We start from the raw sequence: 25,318 nt of genomic DNA on the forward strand, positions 1-25,318 counted from the left end.
CTGGACATTTTTATTTCCCTTCCATATGATTTTTGCATCAAGAAGGAAAGCTGCTCAAGGAGATTTGAATTTTCTCACTTCTAGCATTAAAAGCTCTTTCAGTAGAGCTGGAAGATCTCAAAGAAAGAGTAACTTCTGTTCATAAAGTAAATTGGAAAACAGGCTGGTTTTACTCTGCCTTTTTTGCCTATCTGGCATCAATTAAATTCAACAGTAAAGCAATTTCTTTGCTTTACTGTTGAGCAGTAAAGCAATTTTCTTTCTTTACAAAGCCCTTCCCCTTTCTTAAATGCACTTGGAAAGGAGATCTCTGCTTGAATGACCCACATTTACAAACAGTAGATTGAGACAGCCTCAAAGAGACAAGGTGAGTGGAGACATCATCCACCTGGCCAAAGAACTTTTATGGAAATTAGTAATAATAATTTTGATTTTGATCAGTTTTGAATCACTTATGGAAGTCTAAACAATACAAGTTTCAGCCTTGCTTGCACTGTTGTCTTCTATATTCATTGGAGCTTTTTCATTTGAGTGTATTTTCTTGTGCCAAAGTCTCATCTCAAAAACTCCTTTCTCTCAAGTTCTGTTTATAGTCATAACTGCCCTTAGGCTGTGCATGGCCCTCCCTTGCTTACTGAACTCAATTCAGACACACCTCAGCATGTGTCATATCCCCAGACCTGTTGCTGATCCATTGCCCAAACAACTGGCACAGCTGGTTCCTGTGGTGGTCATGACCAGAGAGAGGATGGGAGGGTGAGGCAAGAGGATTCCACAAACCACCTCATGCTGAAGTCTGATGCCAGACAGAAATATTCTCCCATAGAAGCACTTTCTGGTAATTCTCACAAGTCTTCATTCCTTTGCAAAGGTGAATTAAATTTTTTTGCTTTTATCCAGACGCTACCCAGGTTGCCAGTGCATCAATTTTGGATCCTGGTTTATCCTTTCCATCCCTATTGCAGTTATTATTCTGCTGCTCTCCTGGCTCTGGCTACAGTGGCTTTTCCTTGGGTTTGAGTAAGTGAATGGTATAATCAATAAAACTAAAGGTTATTGATATAAAAGATGATTGGTACCAGGAATAAATATTGCATCTTAGTTTAATAGGCTCAATAGGAAGAAAATGCAGCAGCAGAGATTTTGTGACCTTGATTAGTATGACTCAATCTCCAGATGAGCAAGAATTTTCTAAAATAAGAATCCTGGACTATTCAGCCCAGTGTGAAAAGTCCATCCCACAAATGGACTCCCTCCATTATAGTATACACACATCTTCATTAATCAGTGCATGTGTGCAAGACAAAAGAATACTGAAATCATATACATTTTTTTTTTACTGGAAGTGTCATAGGAATACATCCTTTATTGGAGTGAGGCATTGGTTTAAATACTTGAACAATGTCTGTTATAAACTGGATGGCTGTATTTATAAATGTGAGGTAAAAAACTCCTGCATATCCTAAATTTATATGTGGTGGTATGGTAGGGTTTCTGTTTCTCCACACAGCTTGGGCTTTTATGGTTTTGGAGAGGATAATACATCTTTTGCATCTTTTGGGATGATTCTTCAAAGCCTTTTTCTCCATGTGTTCACTAACATCTGGAGAGATAGGTGGGACCCAATCTTCCAAAATTACCTGGCTACTTGTGGTGCAAGACATGAAAAGTGAGACAGAATCCTCCCATGCTTACCACTCTATATGTGAACATTTATTGTTTCATTTTTTGTGATTGTTTTGATAATGTTCTTTTCAATATTGTGTAAGAGACTTATCCAAGAATGAAAACCTGGCTTGTAGCAAATACCCTGCTGATCAATATGTAAGCAACCCATGTGATAAAAACCTTTTCATATAAAAAACAAAGTAAAGCAAAGCCATAGATTTAAAGAGAGTTATATATATGATTATTTCAATTTGTTCACATGTTTAAAGTTTCATCCTTCCTGGCTAAATGAGCTGGTCAACAACAGAACACACTTTGTTGCTGCCTCTGTCGGTCTCCCACTAGGCATTGTCAATTAATTCCAGTATGCTCCAATTAATTACAGTTTGCTGTGTGATAACTAAATGGGAGATACTGCATTGTAAAGTGACAAATTTACATTTGTCAAATGCTATTGGTAACTGGAAAGGTTGGACATTTTTTTCTGTATACACTATTATCTCATCATTCAACATTGCTGCTTTACATTCCAGTTTAAAAAACATGTTTAAGTGTGGCAAGAAGAAAACAGCTAGAGAAGAGGCCTCATCACAGGTGATTCAGGAGGAGTACAAGAAACTTGGACCAATTAGGTATTTCAAACTATAAATCTGCAAACAAGAGCAGGTAAATCTAAATGTCAATTCAGGAATACTTATAATTCATTCTACTTCTGCTATAGCTACCCAGAAACTGTTACACTTGTCCTGTTCATTCTAATGACCCTCCTGTGGTTCACCAGAGATCCTGGCTTCATCCCAGGATGGTCTTCACTTTTCCCAAAGTAAGTGATCTCTTTTGATAAACCAACAAATACTTTACTGTCACTTAACTACATACCTTCTTTTTTTCAAAAATTAAAATACTTTCAATATTTCAGAAATATCCCAGGCCAAACTTATTGCAAACCTTTGTAGTGTATAGCTGAAATGTGTAAAACATGTTATAGGCTAAAATAAAGTGCCTCCTAAGAGGGATTATTACTAGATTTTTGGCTTAATATGGTGATGGAAAATGCATAACAATTGATGCCAAAGTACCCTACTTCCTCATCAAATGTGAAATTCAAAGAATAAATCTGGTTAGAATTTTTTGATCTACTGCCCTTAGTAACAGCACACTTAAATGCATGCAGGCCAGCATCCCCTGCTTTGAGAGCTGGGCTTAATGGTACAAATTACTGTCTGTTCATGCATAGCTCCCTTAAAGTCATAGTTCAACTGAACACCAAAAAGTCAAGAACTATTATAGGGGCTTTTTTGACTTCTGCTGCAACTTTTCCAGGATCACCGGGATTTCTTTCCCTAAGTAATCAATCAGTCTTACAGGACCTTATATTACCGTGATATTGCCTTTTCTCTTGCTGCAATTACTGTAATTTCAGTTCTGTTTTTCTGTGATAAATTTTCAAGTTTTGCTCTGGAGTGGTGGGAAGTAGTTGCAGGATTGGAACAAGTGGGACTTAATGCTATTTAGGTCGTTATGGGTCTAACTTTTATTACTGGGTAATCCAAAGGCCCGTTCTAGACTAGAAGGGTAATCTTCCATTTTGTTTTCCTGTGTGTTTGTGATAAATGACATGTGAACACACATACCTCATGCCTTCTCTCTTTAAGTATATTTCCACCACCTACACACCTTCCCAGTGCTCTTCCAGCAAGTCTGGGAGGGAGTGTCACAAGAAATAATTGTAGCACTTCAAAGATTTAAAGTGTATCACAAAATTATTTTACACAAAATACCATTAAAAAGTGTATTAAAACTAAGATTGTTTAAAAATTATTTAGTTTTAATCATCAGGAAAAAATTGAAGAACACTTGTTTTTCCCTTATAACAACAGCAGAGCTGATGATCACTGTCTCATATGAAACCTTTTACTCTTGAAAGGGTTTTGGAGTGGTGACCTAATTAAACAACCAGCTAGCTAAGCAATCAGGCTGAGTTGACTTCTCTTCCTGTTTCCTATGAACACTCAGCGCTCCCCTAGCATTGTTTAATGAGGTACATATTAAACTGAAATACAGGCACTGTAAACAACCTTTCAAATATGGGACTTAGGGTTCAAATGACTCTTTTTCATCCAGAGAGCTACATATTCCTATTTGAAGCTGGTTATCATTGTCTGAGGATTTTGTAAATTGGTAGAGAAAACAGAACATTCTCAAAAATGAGTAGGGTTACAGGTTCTGCACAGGGATGTTACTTTGTGGATGCCCTCTAATGTTGCCCTTGGAAGGAACTGCAAGTGTGTGTCATATCACATTAGGCCGAATTATTTTGTAATTTGGATGAGGTAACCTGAAGAGAAACAAAGCTTTCCTTATTCACTTTAAGAGGAAAGAAAGCATTTCTCACTATTCATACGTTGACTATTTCTAGATAGCTTTAATTTATCAATTGATTCTATTAACAGGCATAAAACCAGTAAATTAGGTTAATACTTTCTCAGAAAAAAAAAAACTTCTTAGTGAAAATAAAGGAGTGGGGCATAGGGTCAGCACTGGTAGAGCTGTGAGCGAGGCATATTCTTAGAAATAAAACCCAAACCAAACAAGAGCAGTAACAAAGAAATCTGTGAGGAAAAAACCCTCAGGTCTTAGAAACTGCATTGCGGTCACTGTGATGTCCAAGAGGCTTGTAGTAGTGCACTGAATTGCAGTTACATCTCTTACACACCTGTTCCCTAAAGCCTCTACATATAAAATTGCTGTGTTTTGGACTTAAGTACAGAGATAGGGATGTGCACAACTTCTTAAAGTTTATGGTACAGGAAACAACTATAAGGAGATATTCCTCACCCTTACAGAAATCTGATAGCACTTACTATCAGATTTTTATCTCTATCAGAGTTTTATCCCACAGTATCAAGAAGGCCTAAGGGAAGTTCTGCCACCTGAAAAGAGCTTTTACCTTATGAAAAGCCACAATGTTGCTCCAAGACTAGTGAGTGTGTCCTATTAGGTGGGAATTGTACCACCCTTGTGGTCTTAAACCAGAAAGGGCTGTCCAATCCTTTATTCTAACATGCTGAAGATCAAAAGAGTTACACTGCTCTGTGTGTTAAACCTAGTAGGAATTTACTTTATCAGAACCTGAATTTCCAGAAAGAAACCAGGCTTGATGCTAGGGTGGCAAAGCCCAGGTTCCTCAGGTTTTGGAATTTGCTAATTTCCTTGATAATCATGTCTATTGTCAAATTGAAAAAGACAAACTAACGTATTGCTTTCTGTCTGAATATGCTTCCAGATATCTATTTTTGTCTTTCTATGTTGGATTAAAAAAACTCTTCTGTGCTTTAAAAATATATATATCTTGTGATTCTATCACCTTAAAACCTTTGCTTGATGTAAAAAATTAAATGCTTAATCTGTATTTCAAACAAAATTTCCCATCATTGTCACCACCTGTGTTCATGTTCTCATACCCTTGTGTGCATTGTCACATTCCTGAGTACCCCTTTAATATGCAAACACTGATATTTTTGAAATCCCAGCAGAAATACCACTATTTATTTATGCTACCTTCATACTTCTTTAGAGCTACTTTTTGTGCTGTCAGTCAGTTTTTAATCCACATTTCTGCTGTAGCAGTATTGAGTAGAGCCCATTATTTCCAGCTTTATTAGATGCCTTTCAAAAATACATTACCTCTACCAGTTCATTTTTCTAAAAAAAAAAAAAAAAAGAAAAAAAAAGGTGTATTTATTAAAGACTAATCCTTCCTTTGCTGTTCTGCCCTGCACCTACTACCTCCTTCTGTGAGCAGACAGCAGGATGTTTTAATAAATATTGTATAACACTACAGAGAGCAGCACAGGGTAAAAATGCCTGTTTCCTCCCTGTTTGTTGACAACACAAGATCACACATCATTTTTGCTACAGCAGTTTCCTTCTATGTCCTGGTCTGATTCCAGGCTGTCAGATATTAGCTTCAATTAGATGAGTTCCAGGTTGGCCTTTGGCCTTTGGGTTTATGAGCCTCATAAGAAAGTTCAACACTGAACTGCAGCTGATTACAGCTGATGTAGGCAAGGTAGGTTTCCCTCACTCTTCCTCAGATTATTGCCTGGATGTACTGTATCTTTTTCTTCATTATTTAATCCTTTCTTTACTTTTAATACAAGATCACAATGTATTTTTGTCCACAGCCATGTTCTCTACAATGATCTCAGCTGGAGTCATTGTGAGATCTCTTGAATCAACAGGTTTTTTTGCTTCTTTACAGCACAATCAGATTTGCAATCTTATAAGGTAGATGTTGTATTGCAACTCTTACATGTTTATCTCAAAATTTGATCATGATTGAAAAGCTTCTGTTTGGAATGGCATCATGTGTGTGTCCTCATAATAGTTTGACTGGTGGTAGCATGTTGTGTGTGTCCCAAGCAGGTTTTTTGAGAATGGTGTTTTGCATCAAGATCACTAAGTCTATGAGCAAGAAGTTGCACTCTCTAATTGAACTAGAGTAAGTGCAAAGTCCTGCACTTGGGGAGGAACAATCCCTGCAGGAAGGGGGCTGCAGGGTCACCTTGACAATGTTTAAAACTACATAGGAGGGAGCAAAGAGGAAAATCAGGCTCTTCTTAATGGGGCTCAATGACAGGATGAGAGACAATGGGCACAAAATGAAACTTACAGGTTGCCTCCTGAACATCAGGAGATGTTTTCTACCTGTGATGGCGCCCCAGAGAGGTTTTTGATTTTTCATCCTTGGAGATATTAAAACACTATCTGAACATAGTCCTGGGCAGCTGGATCTGAGTGACTCTGCTGGAGCAGAACGGGCTGGCCCAGACAACCTCCTGAGGCCCCTTTCAAACTCAACCATTATGTGAAAATGGAGCTGCCTACAGGAAAGTGACAGCATGGATTGTTTCTGTATCTAGATCTCACTTTCCTTCAAAACTTCTAGCAAGCCTTAAAAGAATGTAGGATAGGATCCAAGAGAAAGAGATTTTGTATCTCTAGACCTGGTGCATCTGGTCCTAGGCTAAAGATGATATACAGGCAGAACCTCCTGCCTTAAGAAACCAGAAAAATATAGTAACTTTTTTTCAAAATGTATTTTCTATGCAGGCAGAGACTAGGAAGCAGGAGACAGAAAATATTAGAGAATCACTTCAGCTTCTACGACATCTTCATTTTGTGACTGTGTTAGCTAAAATTATGCTGGGTTTTGTGTAAGTCAAGTATGCGTATTGAGGTTTTGTTTGAATTTCACCTGACAGAGCAAAGGATTAGATATTTGTAGCATATAACTGAGAGAATTGTTCTTGGCTTTCAGTGAAAAGCTCTGGTTCAGTACAGAACATTAAGCTGTTGGAAAGATCTGATGGGAAGCTATTATTGGACCTACTGTAGCTGAATATTTAGAAAGCATATGGTCTGAGGTTGAGAGAACAAATATATTGGTGTATTGGTTCAAAAAAATCATACAGAAGAACTTGCAGAAAATAGAAAAAAATAACTAGGTTAAGAAAATGTTTGCTTAGCTTTCTTCAGTAAAATTTCAATTCATTTTAATGACCATCTTGACTGAAATAAGACAGACTGCGATATGTCACCAGCTAACATTGAGTAACAGACTTGGATGTGTTAAAATGGCCTTATAGCTCAGCTTGGAACCTTGCCTGATCTTGGGGCTACTTTTTATAAGTTAGAAGGATATTGAAGCAGTTTAAGAAAGAGGTAGTGTAAACAGTTCTTAGGCACTGGAAATGACCAAAACAAACATGACCCTTGAAACTATGAACCTAGTAGTAATGGCCATAGGAGGATGATTATGAAGTTCTGCTGCCTTTCCTCAGCTAGAAAAAGCCTTTTGTGGGTATGCACTGTACTCCTTAAGGCCTCTTAAACGGAATGTATTGCAGAGCATATTGAAATGATTAATTTTATCGTTAAACTGTAAAAGCTAGTTATTTAAGCACCAGCTACTTCTGAATATCCCCCTCCACCAGCTTATTTCTGTGTGGCAAAATAATACATACTTACTCAAGATGTTTATTTATGAATTTATAGGGCCTGCACTAAACATTTCTATAGATGTAAGTAACTGACCTTGACTGTCTGCCAGATACCCACCCAGCCACTTTGTCACTGCCTCTCCTTAACAGGACAGGGGAGAAAATAAGGTCAAAAAGCCAGTGGGTCAGGATAAAGACAGAGATAATGATTGCTTATCAGTTACCATTATGGGCAGATTTGCTACGTGAGAAATTAATTTAACTGCAAATTAAAAATAGAATTGGACTGTGAGAAACCAAGACAAAAACTAAAACACTTTCCCCTCATCCTCTTTTTTCCATGCTCAACCTGATTCCTTACTCCCTTACCTCTTTCCACCACACCTGATGGTGCAAGGGATGAGGAAGAGAGGGTTATGGTCAGTCCACAGCAGACTTTGGACTTTCCTGCTACTCTATCCTCTTCGTCTCTCCTCCCCTCCTTCTCCTGACTATATATATTTATGTGGTTTTTTTTCTTGTTGACTTCTCCTTAGGTATAAAAGCTATGTTACAGATTCAACAGCTGCCTTGGTGATAGGGCTCCTGTTCTTTATTATCCCAGCAAAAACATTGCTTAGGACATCAAATGGAGAAAACAGTTGAGTATATTTTGATGTCAATTTTACTACAACAAGGTATCTAAGATGCTACTGTACATATAATTTATTGCACTGGTTAGAGGAATGTTGTTAAATACTAACAAGTGTTAACAAGCTGAAGTCTTAATAGAGGGTATAAAGCACTGGGGTGTAAAGCATCCCTGGCCTGGAAGTCAGTGCCAATAATTACACAATGTGAGCAGCAGGAGCTAGTGCTGTGCAGGAAGCTGCTGCCTGCAGCCCATGGACACCAGTGGATGCCACCTTTCCTTTGACTGCAATGGGCTTTGAAATGGGCTGCATAGAGCAGGGCTAGGCTTATGTTTTGAAAATGATACTGCGTGATTAGGGTACCCTATAAAATCCAAAATTGTACATTAATTCATTATCATGGAATTTTTCCACTTCAAAATGGAATTCTTGTTTAAAGTACACCTCTGGCTTATCCTCTTTATGCATTCAATTGTGCTGCTGAAAACAATGGGATCTAGGGGTTCACAGAGAATGGAAGGTCAGAATCTAAATGAGTCTAAGTGAAACAGCATTTGCTCAGTAATCTGTCTGAATAGCACCATTTTACTGAGTAAACAAAACTCATTGATATCCCACAGCTGTCTTCCACGTAGGGAAGGAGGGGAAAGGGGCCAGTGCCCCACTGGTGGAAAGCATCACAGCTCTAATGTCTCCAAGTCATGACAGTTTTCCCCAGTTAAAAATCTCTCCCAGTAAGTGCAGGATGTTTCTGCCAGAGAAACCTTGAAACCTTGAACATGTTACAAACTTGTTCATATTACAATGATGAGTTTTTCTCTTTGAATTTTTCCCAAATACTTCCTCAGGGAGATTATTTCAAGAGCTTGTCAATATGTTTTTAAGTCTTGGTGGGGGGGGCTAGATATATTTTTTTATTTTATTCTTTTTCTCTAGCTGTTTTTGGTTACATTCCACTGATTACTTGGAAGGAATTTCAGTCATGCATGCCCTGGGAAATAGCTATTCTTGTTGGTGGCGGGTTTGCACTGGCAGACGGCTGCGAGGTAATGCAATTTATAGAAGATACTGAACAAATGATGTGACCCAATCAAGAGAGATTCAGACATGCAGTGAATTCACAGTTATTCTCTTGTTTTAGCAAGTTATTCTGTAGCAATATTGAACAGGATAAATGTGATGGATATTCAAGATGTTCAGAAAGCAGGTTTAGAGAAAAAAGTTTCCTATGTTTTCCAAGACTGTGCACAGTGACAACTACTCTTTCTTATTTAACTTAGATTTGATGAGGGCAAGAGTTGTGAAGACACACTGGTTCCAAAGCCTTAATGTCACTGAGATAATTCCCATGTGGAACTTGTTGGCTACTTCAGTAAATGAAGCAGCTTTGGACCTAGACTCTGGTTATGAAGCCTAATATACTTATATTGCCATTTTCTGATTAAGACTCCTCTAACCATCTCAGAAATGCAAATATAGATAAATGGAATATAGTTTACATGGGCTCCTATAGGGAACCATTGAATTAGAAAATGGTCTTAAAAACATATGGTAGAAATATGGAAAACATTTCAGATTTTTCTCTTTTACCTAAATACTTCACTATTAGCAGATAAGTCAATTTTTAAAATTTTCCTTTCATTGACTTGCTAAGCACAATCATGTTCTCACATTCCTTATGCAGGTTTCAAGACTTTCTGAGTGGGTAGCAAGTAAATTGACCCCTCTAGGATCATTACCCTTGTGGCTGATTATCCTGATATCCTGCCTTATTGTCACTTCAGTAACAGAGGTAGCGAGTAATCCAGCTACCATTACAATCTTTCTGCCCATACTATCTCCTTTGGTGAGTATAACAAGTTTATTTTTAATCAGAATCTACTCTATCATCTATGTAACAATGCAGCTGTTCAAATAAGCAGTTTTAAAAAGTCTCCAAAAAATACTTCATGCAGGTTTTTTGCTGTCCTGTATTGTGCATTGGTTATTTGGTTGCTATAGGTGTTTGTAACAAAAGATGCAGAAAAATCAATAATATTAGATAAAAGTTCATTTGATGATTTAAATCCAGATGATGATCAAGCCACAGGCAGCCGCTCACTCATGCCCGCACCAGAGTGTCCTGGACAGAATTAGAAGGGGAAAAGCTAAAAAACTCATGGGCTCAAATAAAGAAAATCTAACAGGGAAAGCAAAAGCCCCAATTGTTGTGACCCTGGGGCAGGACCTAGCATTTAGTCTTGTTAAAGCTTATCCATCCAGCCTGTCCAGATCCCTCTGCAGAGCCTCCCTACTCTCCAGCAGATCAACACCCCCTCCACTGTGGTGCCATTCACAACTTTACTGAGGGTACACATGATCCCTTCATCTGGATCATCAATAATGTATTATATACAAATTCAGCTTTATCATCTTTCTTGCTGTTTTTTGCTTTTTGTGCCTGTGCAATATTCTTAAAAATTATTTACCATAAAAGATATTTTCTCATTGTTTAAACTTGCAGTTCCATTCACATTTCACTGGTGTTTATATAGCAAGTTTGTATTTCTATATTTAATTTGGCAAATGCATCCCTTGACAGCTGTACTCTCTTTCATTTTTTGGTAGGCTGAAGCCATTCACGTGAACCCACTTTTCATTTTGATACCTGCTACCTTGTGTACTTCCTTTGCATTCCTGCTTCCTGTAGCAAACCCAGCCAATGCAATTGTGTTTTCATATGGTCATTTAACTGTCATGGACATGGTGAGTTTTAAGCAAAAGTCCTAAAGGAAATTTTTGGCACTTAAAAAGTTTTCTTCATTGTCTTGATGCATGTTTCTTCTTTCTTTTTCCTCTTCTTTAGGTGAAAGCTGGCTTGGGCATTAACATCATTGGAGTTGCTGTAGTTATGCTTGGGATTATGACATGGATAGTGCCTATATTTGATCTCTACACTTACCCAAGTTGGGCACTCAACGTTCCATCTACAAATGGCACTGGACTGTAAAAAAAAAGTTTCCTTTTTTTTTTCTCACATGTGGTGAGTCACTTAAAATGCTTACAGTCACCACAATGATAAGGCTCTACATTACTATAAATGCTACTGTATTTCACAGTCCTAGAAACTGATGATCCAGTCTGAGAGTCTAATCAGGAAGAGTGCTAGACTTTCTAAAGATCATAGTTAGATCAGGTTTCTAATCTAGTTCAGCTAGTCTGAATTTTTATATCTTCATGTTATGAAGGAAAAAATAAATGTGTATAGCCATTATCACGGGCAATTTGCCCCCATTCTCAGGGTAGCAGAATAATGAAATTTTGATTTTATTATTTCAAATACAAATCCTTGTTATTAATTATTTGGGGGTTGTCAGATAGCATGTTGGTATTCTGTTTTCTAGATTCAAGCTCTGTTTGAAACAGTGTTGATCACAAACATAAGATCAGGGAGGGGACTGTCTTGAACCCATAGTTTACAGACCAGTTAAAAATGCACAAAAAATGGAGAAGAGCAGCATGGCCACTTACACAGCACTTTATATATTAAGCACCTTGTAACCTGGAAGGAGAGTGCATACATAAGCATGCTTAGCCTACGTCCTCTCAGGACCTTGCTAAAATATGTTGTTGCTCTTGTAAAAGAAAAAAAAAAAATTTCTCAGGATAGACATATGTTGATTGATCTGAGTTTATCTGTGCAAATGGAGACTAAATTATCATCATACCTCGCTGCTAAAAGCAGATGTATCTCCTTGAGGAGTGAAACCATAAGACAGTTCTGAAGATTTAACAGTCAATCTGTGAACCAAGTGAATCTTCACCAGGAGAGTCACGATATCTGCAGGACAGGTGGCAGTTTAAGGTTACTAGACTATGTTAATATTGTAATGTTCTAAACACAAGACAGTGCAATGTGGTCAGCATGTAAGTTGGAGTTCAAAGATACCTACAAATAACGATGTTCTATTTGGTTGTTACACATTTTTCATCATAAAGACTATAGCTTTACTTGTGAAGATCTGTGATCATTTGTAAAGAGCATGTAGTCTGAATGAAAGCTGCATGTATTTAGATTGGATCATGCCTTGGGACATCCATATGATAGTCGTAAACATCAATCTGTCTTTTAAAGATAGTGTCCATTTTTCCCAACAATAGAAACAACCAAAAAATGCTGTTGGTTTTTGATTAATGGTTTACATTTGGTTTTGATAATGCATATGTAGAGATGTCAGTCATGACTTCTGAAATGCCAGAATGCAGTTTATAATGTTGTATTTGTATCTTGTTACCTGTAGCTATTAGTTGCAGGTTCAGCTGCAATGAAGTATTGAAGCACTTTTTTTTAATGAACAATTCTGTGTAAGTATTGAAGTATTAACACCAGGCTTTTAAGCCTGATGGAGGCTGCTATCACAATTTTTTTATACCGTGGCAAAATAGGGCTATGACCATCACTGGGGCAATAGGGAGCTGCCACTACACAAATAATGCTTATTGATCCCCTGTAGTAATAATTATCATTACAGGTATACAACACTTGGCTAAATTAAGTCAGGTACCCAAGGGAAATGCTGATACAAGTAACTAATCCAAGATACAAATCCTGGATTATATCATAGGGTATTTTCCCATAAGCATGTGCAGTGCAGGAGCTCATGGCTTGTTCAGGCCTTCGATCCTGAAGGCATAGAGAGGAAGACCAGCAAAGAGTGCTCCTACTTACTTCATGGTATCACTTTCCAGTTTTGTCCGAAATTTCATAATTATTCAAGAGCAGTGGAAACAGTGAATCATGGTATTTCAAGTGGAAGGGTCTCAGAAGCATTCAGTCTTGCTCAAAGCAAGGTTATTACTCTGATCAGACCAGGTTGCTCAGGGATTTGTCTAGTCATCTTGAAACTCTCCAACATGAAACCCAACATGCAAAATTTCCCTGACTAATGTTCTCCAGTGCTTTACTCACCTTGCGGTAAAATATTTTATCTTTAAACAAATGAGCAAACATTAATTATTCTCAGTTTTATTTGGGATAGATTATTTTCTGTTTGTAACACTAGATTTTTTACTTTTTCATGAACCATGAAAAAGGTAAGACAGTCCTCTTTGTGGCCTTATGTTCACCACTCCCACTGGATGTGGTATTTTTAATCGCCACAGGTCTGATGTGCAAAGCCTTTCAATCATGTGGCAACAGTTGTTTAGCCAAAGGAAATCTGTTAACTACTTCTGAGCTGCCCCTGACTTGTATGAATTTTCCCAAAACAGAATTGGCTCTAATTGGTTATAACCTTAGCCTTGAATATGAAAAGAAGGTCTACATGTCCATGAATGCACTTCTCCTTTAAGTCAGGCTTTGACATTGGTATTCTCTCAAGTTGCATATCCACATGGAAGAACAATTTTGCACCAGTTAAGAGAACTCTTGAGCTGTTGACCATAACAAGTGATACAGTTTTGAGTAAAACTGAAGCTGTTTGTGCCAGTTGATTTTCAGATGTTTATTTTATTTTCTTTACTTTCTGGGTTATTCATAAAATGAGTATGACAACAAAGACCTGTCATGTCTGAGCCCTCATGTAATTCAGACCACAGTATTTCCCTAGGTTATTTTTTCAGGGCAGAAATTATTGTTAAGTATCTTAGTAAACAAGCAAAAATAGTAAAATTGAAGGATGCATTTTTAAAAACTATTTTTCACTAAAATTGGTGTATGCAGTGGATAATACACAAAGAGACAAGGGAGAAGTTTGTAAAGTTGGTAATCTCTTAGACCTCATGTTTTTGTATTTGTTGCAATGAAACACAGAATTATATATAAACTGACTTTCAGCAACCAGCATCTTAATTGTGTCATAATGTACTAAATTAGTGACAAAAGTAAATTATTAATCATGATGTTTTTGGAGACTGTATCTTGCAAGTAAGGAGTTTTGAACAATCAGGTTAGTAGTACTGGGAAAGTAGGCTCTCAGCAGGATTATTAACTTGTTTTGTCAGAGGTTTATGGAACGGGTCAGACTCAACATTTGAGATTATTTGTTATTATTACTAACTTATTTTTAAAGCTTTTAGGAATATTTTAAGTAAAAACTAACAACCCTGCAGTGCAGGGATTAATATTAATATTATATTCCCCACCTGAGAGCACTGAAATGGAGGAAAAAAAATTTCAGAGTGTGGCAATCTGGGTACCCAAGGAGTGGATTTAGCTTGGACTGCAGGCACAGATCATTTTGCTGATCACCAGCAGAAACACGCTCTTCATATGTTGCTATTATATTCCTTGCTTTGACCAGAATTTGTATTAGGACAAATAGTGGGAATGCACCTATAATTATTTTAAGAGTTGATTAATATATGATGACATTAACTATATGTAAATTGCTTTGTTCCTAATTTCCATATAAAAGGTGTTTATTTTCTTTGTATCAGATGAGTCTAATTAGCTTACTGTAACAGTACATAAGTAATATTTGTAACTTACTATTTATTTGTGACCCCATTCCTGATGAATTAGAAGAACTTTTGCCATGTACTTCACTGGGGATATGTGCCCGGTCTATGTTCTCCTTTTCTATGGCTATACTATATTTACTGTATTTTCACTTTATTTTGGAAGATGTGCATTTACATTAGTAGAAACCACAAATGATGTGTACCCTGGAAATACCTTCTTGACTTTTCTATTTTACAATCAGGCAATCAGATCAATCTTGCAGCATAAATCCCTTTATGTACTTTTAAAATGAATTGACTGTGTTTGTTTACTGCCAGGGTCTAGCTGGTTTAAAATCAACCAGCGTATAGCTCAACGGCTCACTGAAGAGCAGTGCAGCACAGCAGCTCAGGAAGAGTGTAGCAAAAAAAAAGAAAAAAAAGAGAGTAGCAAAACGATCTTACAACTCTTTGATTTCTTGTGGATAATAAACCACCTTGCATGTGAGTAACAACAACAAAAATACTCTTGCATGTTATGTGCAGCTGCTGGCAGGACTGGAAGGCTTCTAGTGACCCCTTGGATGTCCAGAAGTCTAGTCCTGCCCTCTCTCCTGCCCTGCCCTTGGCAGCCCACAGCAGGATGCCACTTTCTCTGATGCTGACACCCTGCTGCCCCAGAGCACTTGAGGACATCCCCCAGTGGTCAGGCCTGCACATAGATCAGATCACTTTGCAGCTATTACTCAGAAATTATAACTTCATTTATCAGCTTAGTTCTTTGTCTCTGCAAACTTAATTTGATAGTTTATGGTTTTTACAATCACTTGAACTGAATTCTTGTCAGTGTTTTTCCCTAATACTTTTGCCTTTTGTGTTTGGAAGTTTATGTATGTTGTTTTACCTGCACAATGTTCAATTTCTGCACAATTTTCCTTTACAATACAAATCTACTATTTTTAAAATAAATATTTTCTGGATACTGTACAGTCCAACATGTTTATCACTAACAAGAGCTAAAGTTGATCTGGAAAGAAAAGCTATTTGTCAATAAATTGCCTGAGATTTCTTAAACGTTTTTTAATTGTTATAGCTCAACTCTTCATATATATATGGCAGAGGAGAATACTTGCTGAGAATAATTTAAATCTACTGGATATTTTAAAAGTCCACTTTTAAAATAATTTTAAAAAGAGAAAGACCTTTCAGATTTGAAAAGCAGTTGTAGCAAAAACATCTGCTCTCTTTACAAACACAGAATAAATATATCCCAGTCTCAAACTGTTTGGGGATTAATCAGAAATTAGGTCATAAAGAAAGGCATACACCTATGAAAAATAGCTCTTTAGCACTTGGTTTCTGATTCAGGAATAACCATTTTAGGTCAGAATACTGGAGGAGACCCACAAGGATAGCTGGAAGAGTCACTTCTAGCATTTAGTTTGATCATCTTTCAGTGGACTGCCTCAGATTCTGCTATCTTCAGTTGTGGCAAACGTGGAAACTTAGGTGAAAATTTTAAATTGCTGACCTAAGTTTGCAAAATATCTGTACCAGAAGAAGTCTAAAGAACCAGCAAGCTAATACACCCAAAACTATCCAAAATAAAATTCTAGTTAAAAGCATGGTACTGAAACTCTTGTCCTCAGGCATCAATCCAAGAATGATGCGGAACATTTTTGTGCACTTGCTTCCCTCCCATAGAGATTTCCATTTTCATCCTCCAACATCTTCTAACAACAGAGGAAGCATGAAGACTTTTTGTGACCCTTCCTCAAATGCTGACTAATTTGAACCCACATTTTTTTACATCTCAAGAGAGACCAGTGTTACCAGGATCAGCCTTCTTCTGACAGACATTAGAGCCAGCAGAGAAAAATTCCTGAGCCCCAAAACTAGAGCTTTAAGTAAATAGCCTGGGCAATGAGCTATGAGGGGAAGCTCTGGGTCTGGCAGCTGGGACCACAGTACCCCTGTGCTCACACTGGTACCCCCTCCAAGGCACAGGGAGACACTTGCACCCAGGGAAGCTGAGGATAAGAATATTTTTGTGTAGCTGGATTCTGGTCTCATACCCCACAGAGAGATACAGGCACAGAAACATTCACAGATGTCTAAATTAGGAACCAATTTGAAAAATCTAAGAGAGTAGTTTAATATTTCCAGGACTAAGCAAGCAGGCAGATTCACAGATTTTTTTTTTCTTTAGGTAAGTAATCATGCAAAAAAAAGTTTCAAAGCCTATCCTAAAATAAAGAAAGCTAGTTTTCCAGGCCAGGTGTTTACTTTAAAAATGAGGGTATTTGTATTATAAGTGGGATCTAAAACAATATAATTGAACAGGCTAAGAGACAAGAGCTCTTAGCTCTTGTGGTACACAGAGCATCAGTGACGTAAGGTTTTCTTCATCCTGAACATTTTAATTTATGCCATATGATGTCCATCTTCAACTGTGATTATCATGAGCACAGATAGCAAAGCAAGCATATGTACTAAAGCTAAAAAACATTAGCATCCTAGGATAAGTGAGTCCAGAATAACTAAGCCATAAGCATTTGATAGTTTTTGCTTCTTGTCTCAGCAAGTAAACAATGTTTAAATCTCTTGTATTTTGTAGCACTTTCTTGAATACACTACAAATGGGAAAAACATTTCCTGCTCCCTTAGATGATTCCTCTGAACAATTTCCCCCTTAAGTTATCTTGAAAAGCTCTGTCTCTTATTGCAAAGAAATAAAACGAAGAAATGAAGAAAATAAAATAAATGAGAAGAGCAAGGGAGCAAAGAGGAAGAGGAGGGAAGAGGAAGAGAGAGGGTGAGAGAGAAAAGCTAACCTACAATCCGCAGTTCTGAGTCTCACCTTTCAAAACTGGTAATGATCCATGTACAAGACTGACAACTTCTCCTGACATTCTTCATGGATTTGAAAAGTTCAGTTTGCATAATATAGAAAACCATGTGGTGGCTAGTTCTTTCTTTAGATGCTATTATAATGCATCAGAGGAGAAGAAAATGGATGGCATAGATAGTACTATAATTTTTCCTGTTCTCACTGTGAAAGCAGATGGAGTTTTAAACCCATTAAGAGCAATCCTTCAATTTCAATAAGCCTTTAACCCTTTCCTAGTCACACTGCATATTTTCAGTGTAGCAACTATTGAATACATGGCTTAGGCAGTATCTCACAGGTGACATTTTTTAACTCTACTCTTGAAATTCTTAGATGTGGAATCCTCTTTATGTGTTAGTAAAATATGACTAAAGCCTTATAACTAAAGCTGAACTTCCAGTGCCCTCTTGCAGCCACTTACCTCCTTACTCTCAAGTTGTATTGCACTTACAGTATGATTTTACAGACCACAAAGAGAAAATAGATTGTGTTATACGTAATGTTGACAAGGTCAATGAAGGTTATTATATGAAGCTGCCAGGAGCTTAGGAGTTTTCTGCTTCAAAACTGGTTATTTTTGAAGCTGTGATTGGACTAAATCACAGGAAATCTAAATCTTCTCCCAGCTAATCCAAGATGGAAACTTCCATCTGCTCTTATTCCCCTTCAAAGGTGAAAAAGTATAGTACTAGACAGCTGAACCTGGTCCAGCCAAACAGGTTTTGTTTCTATAATACTCCCTCAAACTGTGTCACAACCAAAGGCAGATAAATGTTAGTTGGACCCTAATCCAAGCTCTTCCCATGGATCTTACCTTGCACTGTCACCTGGGAGCACAGCTCCTGGGATGGGTGTCAAGGTTGTCTTCTGACAGTACAGACCCACACAAGAAGCTTACAGTCCAAGGAGGCATCCTCAACTTGGTTCAGTTTCTACAACAACCTGTAGAATGCATATCCCCTCAGCACATCTTGGGTCTTCTTCCTGTCCACATCTGGGAAATGTGAATTTGTCTCTGATTTGAAGCCGTTGAGCTGTTTTCCTGAAAAGTAAGTTGTGTTAGCAGAAAAGCAAAAAAATACTAAAAGAAAACAATAGTACTAATTACTGCTAGCTGCTGTATTATATATGGCCCTAGCAAAATTACGAGTGTTCTTTTAGGCTAACAAAGCAAATGAAAATAAAAAACATTTTCAGAGACTAGTGACAGACAACATTAATGAAAGGTTTGAGGTATGTAGCAGTGGATCAGATCTGTAGAAAATCCCACTCATTTTACTTTTAAGAATAGCTGTAAGCCCTTGCAGTGTGATTACAAAAGGCTGTGAGCCACATCCTGCTGAAATCCATTTGTAAATAAAATTCATACATAAATAAAATCGCATCAATTGATTATGGTTGCAAATTAAATAGAATTGTTTCCCAAGATATGTGCTCCCCTAGGATAAAATAATGACTTTCAGCAGCACCAAGCAATAAATTGCTAGCATTATATTGGCTTCTATCTTAATTGTGAAAGTAACTAAATATCAGTTGGAATGTGGAACTGGTTTGGGCATTTTTCCATATTTTCCTGTGTCTACTAATACCTCAAAGCATAGCAATAGCAAAATGTTTTTGTAGGTACTTATTACTACAATAAGTAGTCTTTGCAAGTTTGATTATAGCCAAGATACTTGCATTGTTAATACAAGTAAGGAACTTGTATTAACAATACTTGTAAATGCAAAAAGCATGACAAAAAAATTAAACATTTTAAATTTGGTTAACATATTAGTATTTCCAGGTAACTATGTTGATATTAACTTCAGGAGGTACTGCTCCAGCTGGAGAAAAAACCTCAAAAAAGCCAGTGAGAAAAGAGAACTCCATTCAGACGAATGCCAAGTTCATCTACTTGAGTTTCAAGAAAGAGACTGGTAGCACAGGAAGTTGTATAATATGGATTCCAATCTGTGATATATAATTTAAATTTTTCTCACATAAATTAGCCATGTGTCAGCTGGAACCAGAGGATGTGGTCACCAATTGATCAATGACCCCTGTAATGTTTTTTTTGTGTCTCTGTTTAACACTTTAGCTGCCATTCTGTCACTTACTCAGACTTCAGCTCTCTAGAATGAAACAACTCAGATGTTTCTGTAAGTTCCTGAGCACGATGCCATGGCCAGTCATGGGTAGATCAGCACAGACACAAATTATACTTTGCCCAGTAGATGAGTCTGACAAGTGTTACTGCTCATGTCATTATCTGTATATAGAAGCAGCATTTCCTTTGTGAAGTTCATTATCATGAGTTCCCGATATCCAGAAATATTGACAAAATTAGATGTGGGAAAAGTCATGTGTGTTTTAAGCAAAGTGTAAATATTAATCTGACAGAGGAAAGTTTTCAGTGGGATATCTGCCTAGTGAGTTATTCATCATTAGACAGTTTTCAATTTCTAAATCACTTGATTATTTTATAATTATTATTTTTAAAATTTTTGTTAATTTGTGCTTTTCTGGACAGTTTGCAGTAGATTCACATCCTTTCTGAACCCAGGTGCCACAGTGCTGGGGATCTCTTAGGTTTCAATCATATATAGGCAGGAATTCCTGATAAATCTAGATAAAGACCCATCAGCTCTAAGTTTGGTAATCCACACTTCTTTTCTACATCCAAAAATGCAGTTTATGTCATTGGCGAAGCTTCTTTCTCTGCTTATGAACAACTACAGACCCTGGATTTTTTCAATTCTCCTTCTGTCCAGGTAAGAAGTCCTTAACTTCATTAAGTTAATTTCATTGGAATCCTTCATGAGGAGCCTTCATGAAATCTTTATTCTCATCAAGTTCACCAAGGCCAAGAGCAAGGTGCTGCACCTGGGTTGGAGCAAATCCCAGTATCAATACAAACTGGGGGATGAATAGATTTAGAGCAACCTTTCTGACAAAGGACAATGATTTCACCTGAAGGAGGGGAGACTTACACTGGATATTAGGAAGACAGTCTTTCTAAAGAGGGTGGTGAGGCACTGCAACTGGTTGCCCCAAGAAGCTGTGGATGTCTCATCCCTGGAAATGTTCAAGGCCAGGTTGGTTGGGGCTTTGATTGTATTTCAGAATGTTTACTCAATTCAGCAATACAGTTTTGAATTCTAAATCTGTCCCCAAAGAGTCCACAAAGCACAAAACATTTCTATTATCTGTAGGTGTTATTATATCAGTCACTTACATGTTATCTAAATCACTGATTAAACGAATGTTACAGGAACCCAAAACCAAAATTTTCTCAAAGATAATCTACTAGATATATGCTTCCATTCTTTTTGGCAAATGACCCTTGTATTATAAGCACAGATTTTGAACACACCATATATGTTATACTTACACTATGTAACTTTCTTGTAGGTCACATCACTTTAGATTGAATGAAGTGAAACAAAACTCTTACTAAACCTAAGATACATTACTTTTATTGCCTCTTCATTTACTAGACCAGTCTTGCTGTGTAGTCAGAGAAGATGTTGCTTTTTCTGGCATGACTGGCTTTTGACACACTAGTGTTGGCTGTTTCTTACCAAGTTATTATCCTCTAAATATATAAAACTGGTTATTTGATTGCTAAAATAGCATTCTGTGTATCCAAGTGAGCCTGACACGTTTGGTTGCTCATTATGTACTCATGTCAGACCTTGCTGTGTGCTATCTTCTCACAAAGAAGTGATTATTTGGAAATTGTTTCATGTAAATTCCTGAAATGTTCAAGAGGGAAAATTCAATAAATTATCCCTAGTCTGAGTACATCATACCTGTTTAAATGTCCTTCGCCTGTTCTTTTTCTATTCTGGATTGCTTCCCATACCCTTTATAATTCCCATTTCTTGAGAATTTGTTTACAACTGACTTTTGTGTGAAAATTGAAACAGAAGTAAAAGGTCAGAAGATTTTTTCTCTTCTTGGTGACATAATGATTACACCTCTTACCCCATAAACTATAGCCTAGACTTTATAGTCCTTCATATTTGTTTGCTAAACAATATTCTGTTGTATCTTTTATGTTATTTGCTATTAGAAATGCATTTTGAATACTGTCTATGGAAGGTTCTGGAAAGACAAGAACCAATAAGCAGCTACCAGTAATCAGTCCTAGTTCATGGCTTCTGCTCAGCTTGGTGTCCTTATGTGTGCCAGGCAGCAGAAGTGTGCACATTATCAGACAACTCAACTCTGGCACGCTGTAATTGCAAAAGTCATGGGAGCTGAGATGTTGTACCCTTTATGAGTCTGTTCCACAAAGGCGCACAGAAGTGGAATGGATGTGATTCGTCACTAATATTTTAAGGCAGACAGAAGGTACTTACATTCAATTCAGCTGAGAAAATATAAATTATTCTCTGGATTACTTCATGTTTAATATTTTACCTTAAGTTCAAAGCTTTTGTTTTTACTTCATATATGGCAGCCACATGGTATAAGCTATAGCTTTTCTTTACCTGATTTCTTTCTTTTTGGGCCACCCATGATAAAGAAATCTTGCTAAAATGGAAATAGAAAAAACCTTCTCAGGGTGAAGAGACACATAAATTTGCTTTCTGGCACTTCGTGTGTTTGTGCTTCAGGATGTACAACATTATTGAACTAAATATGCAGGATCATGTTGGAAGTTCTTTAAACATCTCAGCATAAAATTAAAGGCATCTATGTAGGATATAATGGACTAGCAGTTTTGTCTTTTATTTCTGAGAAGCATCTGATGTATCCAGGTTTTGCTGACTTCATAGAACCTTGTGGATGTGCCTCCAAGTAAACAATGGCATCTAAATTATTTAAGGAAACAATCACAGCACCATAATGAATACTAACCTATCTCAAGGATAAAGGTCACAAATCTATTAGGGTCCTTGAGCTTTGCCTGCTGATATTTCCTCTGATTTCCTTATTATTTTTAAGATAGGTAACATAATTTGGCCTTGAATTTATTAATGGCCTATGCCACTAATTAGACTACAGGCAGCAGTTAGAAAAACACAAATAATCATACTAAATAATCATACAGACTTTCTGTAGTTTCAGTTTTAATTAGCATTGCCTCAGCTAATTACAGCCAAGTAAAGCTAATAGATCTGTGAAAAAACAATAACTGATATTCAGGTAGCAGCATAATAATCACCACTCGGGTCTCACAAGGAAAGAGTTTGTGTACAGAATTTCAGTGTAGTGTCCAAGAGAGGACCATGAGATAGGGCCATGGGCTTTTCTTCACTGTTTTTCTGTTGCTTCATTCTAACTGGTAGCCCAACTTTCATGTGTTTTTCTAACAAATACTACTGAGGATATAGAATAAAAACACAATCTTCTAGGAGATTGCTGAAATTCAAAAGAATTTGCTCAATATAATCAAAGATAGAACTAATAGTTTTATTGGAATAAGGTGAAGAAAACAGAGAAAATGTGCTGAAATTTTCACCATATTCTTTGTTAAAACTATGCATACTCAAGTTGAAGATGATGTCATAATACCACCTATTTCCCAGTGTACCTATAGCAAAGTTAAATAAAGTTAATTGTTTCCCAGACTGAGAAATGGCTGTAGGTGAAGGAGCCTCATCCTGAGACAGTACAGTGCAGTGAAAATAAACATGATCCTAGACCTCATGGTTTAAAGTTAAAGAAGTTAAAGAAAACCTGAAACAGTTACAGAAAACATCAAATCCTTTTTAGCATCTAAAGCAAAGAATCTTGTAAGCTTCCCTAAATGGGTGGCTTTCTTCCCTTGCTCATTCAGTTTCCAGCTACTTTTTACAAAAACAATCTTCTCCTGTTTTGTCACTCTCCTTTTATCCAGAAGGAAATGTTTAATGCACATTGTCTAGAGATACCTCAGGAGAATAGATTAGGTTTTGGCTGATCTTGTACAGATGTCCACAAAATAATAGGAATGTTCTATTGTCCCAAATTGCCATGTAGTGAACCCAAATTTCCAATAACCCTAATAACTGCTTGGCCAATGTTGCTTTTCCTTTTCCAGCTGGCATCAGGGTAAATCCCTCACCCCCCATCTCAGGAGTGCTAGCAAGCAAAGATCAAAAGAGAGAGTTATGACTTATTTAAGACACTCTTTTCTTGAAACATCCCTTGAAGATATAGCACTGAGAAAACCTGGCCATTGTAAAAATAAACTTATAGAAGGGTCTCATGCAGCAAACTAAAACAGATGGCTGTAAATAATTATAGTTTATTCACAGAATATAATTTAATTTAATTTAATAGTCCTGTTTTTTTTGACAAATCAGCGTCTTTTTACCAAAGGAAGAATTACTGCTCCCTGGGAATTTAAGACTGTGCTATTTGTTAGTCATTAAATACAAGAACTAATAATGTGACTCATAGAACTTAAATCCTAATCGTGACTTCAACAATCTAATCCAACAATCTGTCTTGTCGGCCCTTAAAGATTCTAGGCATATGAATTTTCCCTTTAATACATTTAACACCAATAACTCTTACCACCCATGGGTGGTATGCTGGTTAGAAAATGGCTCTTTCATTGTCCTCAAGGGAAGATACACTAAAATGTGAGTTTTTCTGGGAATTAATTAATATTTTGTAATAGGGTGTATTATTGTTATCCTAGTCGTTTGGGTTAAAGCTGGATGGGAAAAGTATCCTTTCACTTCATAAAAGGTAAGGGAAAAAATAGTAGCTGCTGGCATTTATGGTAAGCAAATGACAGATGTGAAAATCTAACAATGCATTCCTAACAAGATGGAAGAAGATATATCCACAGACAGCATCTCCAGGAATCCTATTCTGTAAAATTATGGCAATGAAAAATTGCCATAACAGAAATCCTCTCCTCTCCTCTCCTCTCCTCTCCTCTCCTCTCCTCTCCTCTCCTCTCCTCTCCTCTCCTCTCCTCTCCTCTCCTCTCCTCTCCTCTCCTCTCCTCTCCTCTCCTCTCCTCTCCTCTCCTCTCCTCTCCTCTCCTCTCCTCTCCTCTCCTCTCCTCTCCTCTCCTCTCCTCTCCTCTCCTCTCCTCTCCTCTCCTCTCCTCTCCTCTCCTCTCCTCTCCTCTCCTCTCCTCTCCTCTCCTCTCCTCTCCTCTCCTCTCCTCTCCTCTCCTCTCCTCTCCTCTCCTCTCCTCTCCTCTCCTCTCCTCTCCTCTCCTCTCCTCTCCTCCTTTCCTCTCATCATATTCACATATTCAGAAGTGAATTATTATTTATCTGGCTGTTAGTCTGTAGAGAGCACAACAATTTTGCTACTTGTTTAGCACTGAAAAAAAAATGGGGGGAAAAGTATAATCTATGTGTATCTTCAATACATATTGATAAAATAATATGTTGGAATCAACTGCACACAGGTGTCTTTGAGAAGCAGCATTGTGGAGTTGCGTTATCAGCATGATAGTATTGTCAAACTGCTTATCACTGTCTCGCTCCACTATGCTGCTGGGTATTCTGGCTTGCAACCAGGACACCCTGTTCTTAAAATTACCAATGTGTAAGTGCTTTGCTGGGTAGTGGCCAATGATACCAGGCAAGATAAAGCCCATTGAGCTTTTAATATTGCATTTGGATAGATAAAATTTACAGATAACATCTGTTGGATATACCCAAGAGTATCTTAATTTGTTCATCATATTTGGGAACCTACCCAAGTGTTTTTTCTTTCTGTCATAAATAGATTTACTCTGAACACCATGGTATTTATTTATT

At 37.3% G+C, this 25,318-nt stretch overlaps 1 protein-coding gene across 4 annotated transcripts in view; it reads left to right on the forward strand.

Moving 5' to 3' along the window:
- The window catches only part of SLC13A1 (solute carrier family 13 member 1), a 57,717-nt gene extending 33,285 nt beyond the window's left edge, over positions 1-24,432 (forward strand). For 3 of the 4 annotated variants that reach the window (XM_085569012.1, XM_085569014.1, XM_085569013.1), the window contains 8 exons: positions 901-1,020; positions 2,202-2,300; positions 2,390-2,491; positions 8,210-8,313; positions 9,242-9,351; positions 9,990-10,151; positions 10,913-11,050; positions 11,151-24,432. In XM_085569012.1, coding sequence (XP_085425138.1) covers positions 901-1,020; positions 2,202-2,300; positions 2,390-2,491; positions 8,210-8,313; positions 9,242-9,351; positions 9,990-10,151; positions 10,913-11,050; positions 11,151-11,294 — 979 coding nt within the window. In that variant the 3' untranslated portion in view covers positions 11,295-24,432. The other variant, XM_085569015.1, reaches the window with a different exon arrangement.
- Positions 24,433-25,318: the final 886 nt, after the last annotated feature.

The sequence above is a fragment of the Lonchura striata genome, chromosome 1A (genome assembly GCF_050655825.1).
Source record: "Lonchura striata isolate lonStrDom1 chromosome 1A, ASM5065582v1, whole genome shotgun sequence".
Lineage (NCBI taxonomy): Eukaryota > Metazoa > Chordata > Aves > Passeriformes > Estrildidae > Lonchura > Lonchura striata.